The following is an 8,819-nucleotide window of genomic DNA, read 5'->3' on the forward strand; positions in this document are numbered from 1 at the left end:
ACAGCATGTATCAGAGAGAGTAAAATGATTGACTGACTGTTTACCCCCCATTCTTTAAGCCAAAGTCAATTTGATATTGTATCAAGCATGGATTATTTGAACATTATACTTAGTATCTTATCAATGTGCATACATGTAACACTTGATAAGAAATTACTTCTTAAGTTAAATGATGTAATTACTGCTAATGTCCATTTTCTGCTTTTGTGCTGAGTACTTGCACATGTTCTGTGTTCTCCATGAATGCTTGAGGGTCATATTGTTTACAATTCTTGGATTTACTGTGTGTCAGTAGATATTTCGTAGTCAGTGTCAGTAGATATTTACTATGTGTCAGTGGATATTTAGTAGTTATCTACTATGTGTCAGTAGATATTTAGTAGTCATCTACTGTGTGTCAGTAGATATTTAGTAGTCATCTACTGTGTGTCAGTAGATATTTAGTAGTCATCTACTGTGTGTCAGTAGATATTTAGTAGTCATCTACTGTTTCCCCAATAAGTATCTACTGATCATTTACTGATTTTCCACTGAGTATTTACTGTTTTTCTACTACGTCAGTACTGGAAATTTGCATAAAGTGTGAATAATTAGTAGATATTGACAGTACTAGATAGTTACTATTCAGTAGATAGACAGTAGATTTTTCAGTACTAAACAGTAGTCGGCCAGTACTTAACAGTAGATTTTCAGTACTGGTGGTTTCCCAAGGGCAACAGCGCCCCTTGCGACAATTTCTCGCTCTCCAGTGCACCAAGCTTTAACGGGCAAGTCACGTGATGCAACATGGCGTTCGAAAACTACCCGCTCGGCGAGAACAGTCACTTGTTTTTATGCAGTTTATAAGAGTTTCCTTGGACAACATACATAAAATCACCATGCATTCTTGAGATAAGAACTCCAGGTTTGGTTTGAGGTGATGTTTCAATTCATAAAGAGTTTGTTGGATTTTAAAGAGGGGACGAAAATAGCCGTCTAGAATTACGATCAGAACCGGGTCATCTGTAATAGTGTTGTGCGCACTCAAGCGTAAATGTAAATTGTTGTCGGACTTTTCAGACGTGATTTGCTGGATGCAAAGTTATAGGATAAATAAGGCAAGACACATAGATGATATAAACGTACTTCTTTCCTACTCAAGAGAATTTTCTTTTTTACAATTGACCTCGAAGTCTGCATCCACCAATAAGTGACCGTAAACTGGTCCTGCACGTAAACTGGTAACCTTACGTTACATGTCAGCACAGTTGACATTCTCCAATTCCTCTGGGTTCATTACTTCACCCAGTTGTACTTCCTAATTCTCTACTCCGATTCAGATGTCTTTAAAAGTTGAATGTCAGCAAAGTTAACTTTCTCCATCCCATTTCATGGGTTCATTATTTTAGCCAGTTTAACTTTCTTGAGATGGTATCTATCACCAGAACAGTAACTGATCCCAGATAAAACCAACATGGGAAAAAGAGCTGCTGACTTTTGAACAAATCCAGCTGCAGATTAAATCAGACCGATGACAGCAGAAATTTTTGAGTAAACTGCTGACTTCAACGATATCAAACATGGGAGCTTGATCTTAAAAGTGAAGCTTTTTGCTAACTAAACTACTCTATAGTATGACATCTTCTTCCTCTTAAAAACAAAACTTCTGACTTCATGACTTCCCAGGATCAAATAGAATTTCACTGTACAGAGAGGTACCCTGGGTTCCATCCTTAGTGCTGAACACATTTCCAAACCATGGAACCCTAAGCTTGTAGTACATTTCACAGATATTGAATACATAGTAACGCCAACAGCATTAGGAAATTTGACAGTATGAAAATTTGTTCAGGTCTCTTGACTATGTACAAGACTGAAAGCAAAGGGCAAGAGTAGTCCAATTAGATACACAAACTTGTACATGCCATGTGTACATTCATGCACTTAAGCCTTTCAATTTCATCTGACACTAGTGTAACTAAGGCTGTACCTGGTACAAAGGACAATCTGCATGTCTACTGTTGAAGAGGATTATTAATGTCCTGAACAGCAAAACAAACACATCCATCCGGTCTGTTTTTCATATCAAAATCATTAAACGCTATTTGACATGCTTTATCACAAATTCTGGATAGTATTACTGACGTTGTCTTAAGGATCACTAAAATCGCTGAATATATGTACATGTACACAATGAATAAAGACCAACCAACATTTAATCAGAAGAAATATGTCTTAGATAAAAACAACTCTGTACAAGTAAGGATCCCTGTGAAGCATTCTAAGTTGCTTTCCTCTTTTTAAAGACCTGTGAAAAGCCAAATAATATTTGCTTGGAACTGCTAAAATACTTCCATTCGAGCCACAATTCTCTAATCAGTTTACATTATAGCTCAACCATGTCCAATTAACAACCTTAACTTCTTAACCACACTGGTTGATATGCAGTTCAAACATTATTTGTAACCTGCCTTTGAATTAGGCCTTTTTATCACCCAAGATTAACAACCTACACCTACAATGCAGGATACAAGTTGGCATTATGCCATGGCACCACAATCAGGTGTATGTTTACTCTTCTGGTGATCATCAACGTACCAGGTACTGTAGCCATGGTGACCAAACGCAAACGTCACCGCTATCCACACAATGGCTTTTATACTGCTCACACAACCTTGTACATGTAGACTGACTGTTGTGATCAACTTTTACTAAGGAGAGTGTTTTGAGAGCTGAAAGAAATGAGCAGAAATTGGCAAAACAGAATAAATTTGCTACTAGTATGAAAGAAGGAGTTAGCTGGACTCACAGGATTCTTTAGTCCCTTGGCCAGGTCAAACAATAACCAGTATTTGGAACATTTTTCCAAATCTAAGACTAAGAGCCCCCAAAAGTCTGGTGGCAACTTAGTACTAGTACAGTAGTTCAAGTTCAGTGCCATGAGAAACAAACCAAAGGATTTTAACAAATGAGATACACGTAGAGGCAGTTATTTTGTGAAACAACATGTACAGTCACCTCTAGAACATTTTTTCTTGGATTACTTCCTCATGATATGCATGAGTGCAGCTTCTTAAGGGTCAGGAAGCAATAGAGGTCAAAGTAATTTAAGACAGGCGCTTTTTATTTATCATTTATTATCATGATTTTTAATTAGACCATCAATTGAGTGAGTGAGTGAGTGAGTGAGTGAGTGAGTGAGTGAGTGAGTGAGTGAGTGAGTGAGTGAGTGAGTGAGTGAGTGAGTGAGTGAGTGAGTGAGTTAGTGAGAACAGCAGAGTGCTTAAATGATATAAAATTTATTTGTTGCCACCGTTACCCTGTTTTCACTCAGACCAAAACATTAACACTCCTACCAAGATGAGATTGATCTTTTGTTGGCCAAATGTCATACCTATTAGTGCCTAAGATCAGCTTTAGTGATTCACTGCTAACTTGGATTCATTCCAATTCTCACTACCAAGGGCATGACTAACAGAAATGTAGCTTAGAGTTGCTGTTTTTTTCTCAGGAATAAATTTTGATATAGTAAGTAGTAACCAAGCAGGGTTATGGCATGAAGGGGTGAGGGTGGGGGGAAGGTCCCCCCTTCCTTAGCGTAGAGTTGTAGAGAATAAGAAAGGGCAAATGGGGCATTCTTATGTTGAAACTGAAGGGCAAAACGCGACACAGTTGAAGACTGTGGCCACATGTGACATAATACTAAATAGCATCTCTGGTCAATGAGAATTTTAAGCATTTCGGCAGATCTGCTGGGCACATGGTCAGGGCATGGGGGTGTGGTGCCCTTGTTCATCATTATCATCTTTAGTCATCCCCTCTTTCGAAAAAACCAACAACAGCAAAATACGTCTAAGGAGAACCTCAGCTTCCTTTTCTTTATTGCAGACATCCTCTTCCTCTTAAAAACAAAACGTCTGAACTACCGGTACATGAAGAGATGGGGAAGTGTTTATAGCATAAAAGACGATGTGACTGCAACTCAACTTCTGTTCTGCTGAGACGACATTATTACACACTTCCCGCCCTGAGTTCTCTCCAAACATAACAAGTGTTCCAGTTCCTGTAGCAATAACGCACCATGTTACCTAACCCTCTCCTGATACAGGCCAACAACAAACACTGCAGGATTTCTGCGCATGTAACCTTCAATTTTCTGGAAGGGGACAACGTCCACAAAATTGACACTTGTGAGTTGTCAGCAATAAATTGGTCAAGCAAAGGGTATAATTACTTTGTTTTACTTATCAGTTCTATAGGTTCTTACGTGTGTCTTTCTGTGTTTGATTTACGTGCCATGCATGTGTTTGTATGTGACTCTTTTATAATAATAATAATAATAATAATCATCTGGTGTATTTTGCCAGCCAGTAGGTACCCCAAGTATGAGTAATGAGGCTGTTTAACGTGGTCGAGGCACCTCCTCGAGCACGGGACCCCCGTTTTACTTTTCTTTGAAAATAAATAAAAATCATCTTAAAAAAAAGGGTATAATATCAGAGGCACAATACTGTAAATGCATTTAAGTTTGTGGGGACTTAATTATTTTGCGGTTGCGGAAAAATGACTGTTAGCGGTGGTTTCAAGTTTGAGGTAGCACCTGAGGCACTGTAGTCTCTTGCTGCCATGGAAAAAATGTTCGCAGTGGTTTCAAGTTTGCGGTAAATTTGCAACATGAAAACCGCGAACATAAAACCACCGTGAAAATTTCTGCGTTTACAGTATCTTCTGTGTGATTTTATGGAGCATCATCGAAAAGATTTCAAAAACAGAAGGCTGTCCAAACCCTGAACCTATAAACTGGGGCCTAACATGTCATAAATCTAATTGATAGGAATTAACAAGGCTAGCAAAATGATATATCACTCCCAAGGACAACTGCAAAGTTAAGATTTTTGAGCGACGACGTTTCCTTGTTAGAAATAATACACCGCATCTTCTATGTCAGAGTCATGCTCATGTTGCCTTTCATCAAAGTCTAGCTCAGGTTACGATTGACACAACAAGACAGTCATGGGACTCAGGTATCATGTTCACCTGAGGTATTGACACGAACAATCGCCATGCACGCAACAAGAAAAATCTGCCACACCTGCCCAACTTTAAACTGTATCTGGACATTTAAGTACTCTTAAGAGAAAGACATGCACGAAAGAAGAGGTCTACACCCCAAAGATTTGCACTTTGCTGTGACTTTTTCGGTAGACGATCTTTGTTCACACGGTTCGGGCGAGTGAAGTTCGATTGAACGTAAGACAGGTATGCACACCTTGACGTCCAACGCCCACCCTTAAGGTTGCAGCAGACCATGACTAGACCATGACGATCGTCTAAAACATGACGATAACACTTAATTTCCTACCATAGTCAGTTTCATGACTAGCATATCGGTTGACAATTGCAGTAACCTAAGTCCTTAGTGGAAAAACACTGTAAATAGGCTACTGGAGTACCGCCCCAGGCGATCGTCCACTGTGTTTCGAGACCGAACTTTTCCTGGTTGCACCGCGTGACCCTACGTGCTCTAAAATGCAAAGCACGGCCACTTTTTCATATCTATCGTAGTGTGTACACCCACCTTGAAGTTGCACGCCTGCAGACACCGCAGATCGAGTCCTTGTTCCCCCGGAACCGCCGACAGAACAGCGGTGAGTTGGAGAAACAGTCCCCAAAGTTTCCCCCTCGCCGCCATTACGTCCCGTGTGTGGGCTCCAAGTATCTAAGACCCCAAACTTGCCAGTCGTTTTACCGAGTGAGAAAGTAACTTGCGGAGTTTTCTCGGCGTATTTCGTAGGTATGAATCTCAACTATTTATACGTTCAAACCTACAGAATCTATGTCCTTCAACATTAACATGATGTGTTATACTTTACAGCAGGAAACGGACATTTGAAGCCAACATCGTGCATACTCTTGCAAACCTATGGGGTCGTGTTAAGTGCAAACAAGTGGGCAGAGGAGCGGACGAGTTTCCTGGAAAAGCTGAGGTCATCCGGTCAGCAGGGATGGCGCGATCACCATGGTTACCAGGTTTCGGACGGGATTTCTCAGTTATGCTAGACTCCAAGCAGATGTTAACGTTAGATCGGGATCGTCTACATGTGTTTATTCGGTAATAAACTTTCTGATATTTGGGCTCGGCACGCTAATAACATAAATGATTAATTGATAGCTGACCACACCTGTTGCTATGTATTTCCCTTTCTCTCTCACTCACTCTCTCTCTCTCTCTCTCTCTCTCTCTCGCTCTCTTTCTCTCTCTCTCTCTCTCTCTCTCTCTCTCTCTAATCTCCAAGCAGATGTTAGGGAGGCTGAATCGTTACATTTTCCGTATCACCTACAGGTTTGTCATAGACAGGGCCAGCTGAACAACCGTAACGCTCCAGCCACCCAACATCTGCTTGGAGATGATACAACTTACAGAGTTTGTACCCCGATTTTAAGGGGTACAAATGATATATCCATAAATGTGCTGTATGTGAACTTCGATTTAACTGTCATTATTGAGCTTTGATGAAGGTTAGGCATCAAGGTAAACAGTGTCTGATTCATAAACCTTCTTCGAACCTTCAGATGAATAGTGATGGTTGCCACTCGAAATGTCCGGTTAGCCGTTAAGTAAATTTCTTGATTTTATCGGCTGGAGAGGTTGAATTGCCTTATCAATCGTTCGCATTATAATTGCCTTACAATAAATGTAATTTTATATGGCAGTTACGAATTGACAGTGACAAGTCATAAAAGACGAGATGTACATTCACAACAGTAGAAGTTGTATTGAAATATTCCATCTTGATAATGCGCAAAAATATTTTCACTTGGTTACAACAATCATATTTGCCAAAATCCTTTGAAGAATATACTCTTTCCCTTAATTGCGAAAGCCACGTTTCACATAATCTGAAGAAACTATACTTTCACTTAGTTACACGTCACATAATTCTTTCAAAAATTCACTTTCACGTCGATGCACGTCACAATTGAAATGACATGTTGAATAATACGCACTTTCACTCTATTAAAAGAATCAACTTGGTTGGAATAGTCCTTTGAATAATATAATATGCACCGTCAGATAGTTACAACGGTCACCGCTAAGATAATTCGGTGAAGAATATACAATTTCACTTCGTTACAACAGTCACAAAATTTCACATAATCCTTTCACTTACACAGTCACAATTGACATCATTTTTTTTTAGAATTATATAGTATAAACTTTCACTTACGTACAACAATTACATAATCCGTTGAAGAAATATACTTTCACTTAGTTACAAGAGGCATAATTGACATAATCATTTCAAAATGCTGAACTTTTGCTTTCTTACACGTCACAATATGCGTAATATGGTGAAGAATATACATTTAAAGATATAGCAACAAGATTCACCATTCAAATAATCTGTTGACGTATAGACTTTCACTTGGTTACAACAGTAAACATTTACATAATCTTATTACGAATTGAAGACTTATATACATGTAATATAAACTTCCACTTACATCAACAAACTATTTACATAATCTGTTGAAGAATAAATTATACACTTTCACTTGGATTCAGCAATCAAATCGGCATAATCCCTTGAAGAAAAAAAACAATTGATACAATTGTTTTTAAAATGCACTGTCACATCGTTCCACGTCACAATCTGCAAAATGCGTTGAAGAATTTACATTCAAATATAGTCATAACATTAATCATTTACATAATCTGCTAAAGAATTTCACTTGGTTACAGCAGTCAAAATGGACAATCCCTTGACGAATTGAAGAATTAAATACTTGTGTAAACTTTCACTTACTTACAACAATTATAATTTACATCATCCGTTAAAAAATATATACCTGCACTGATAAAGCTATAAATCTGCTTGGAGAATAAGTCTATATGCAACAGCCGTGAACTTTGAGCTGTCCACGATGTTCTATCATGTCGTGACAAGCTCAGGTTGCCTGCTGGACACCATGCATCTGGTTAGCTGTCATCTGATAGAATGAATGATTCGGTTTCAATGTGCGGTCTCGGAATCTGTCTTGAAGGCTTTTATAAGGTTTAAGTTGCCCACGATTCTCTACTATGCCCAGGATTATGTTGTCCTTTGGACGTCTTACCAGTACTAGATGTTCATTTGATAGAATGGTTCGGGTTAAGTGTCCGGTCTGGGAAAAACAACCTTTATATGGTCTAAGTTATCCACGATTCTCTACGATACCCAGACTCATGTTTTCCGCTGGGTATTTTACCAGTTTCAGGTTTCAGTTGATAGAATGGGATGTCGTCAGCTTCCTCCTCGGTCTGTATATCTGAGCCGCAGTTATAAGGAGCAGTTTCTCCGTGATCGCTTCCCGCATCTCCATTGTCCACATTCGTTGAATTGGAATATGTGTCATCTTTTTCTTCATTTCCCATGCCATAAAAAGGTTGGGTTTCGATTTCTGACTTAACCGTGCTAGATTCAGCTTCTTCCTGATCCCAAGGTGTGTTTTGAGGTTCCAAGCTCCCTCCACCATCATCTACTTCAGTGATAACTTGTTCGTTGTCATAGATGTTCATGCGGTCCTCCTCGTCTTCGTCTGGGTTTTCATAGTTCGACGCTGCGTAAGGCTGCGTCGCGTAATGGATATTGTATGATACCGTTGCGCACACTGTTCCTTTGCGAACCGTGTTGTCGGCACGATTACTTGATTGCTGGAGGCGCCTTCCGTTCCGTCTTTGCGAGAACAGTGCCTTGCTGAGCCCCAGAGCGAGCAATGCGATAGCGGCAATCACCGCACCCGCTACAGGAACCCAGTAGCGAAAACCCTGCGATGATGCGCTCTCTTCTGATGGCGAT

General features: G+C 39.6%; 1 protein-coding gene across 1 annotated transcript in view; it reads right to left on the reverse strand.

Moving 5' to 3' along the window:
- Positions 1–5,686, reverse strand: part of LOC118415541 (A disintegrin and metalloproteinase with thrombospondin motifs 9-like) — a 45,420-nt gene extending 39,734 nt beyond the window's left edge. The window contains exon 1 of the mRNA XM_035820215.1: positions 5,558–5,686. Coding sequence (XP_035676108.1) covers positions 5,558–5,671 — 114 coding nt within the window. The 5' untranslated portion in view covers positions 5,672–5,686. The remainder of the gene's footprint in view (positions 1–5,557) is intronic.
- Positions 5,687–8,819: the final 3,133 nt, after the last annotated feature.

This window comes from Branchiostoma floridae, chromosome 5, assembly GCF_000003815.2.
Source record: "Branchiostoma floridae strain S238N-H82 chromosome 5, Bfl_VNyyK, whole genome shotgun sequence".
NCBI classification, from domain to species: Eukaryota; Metazoa; Chordata; class Leptocardii; order Amphioxiformes; family Branchiostomatidae; genus Branchiostoma; species Branchiostoma floridae.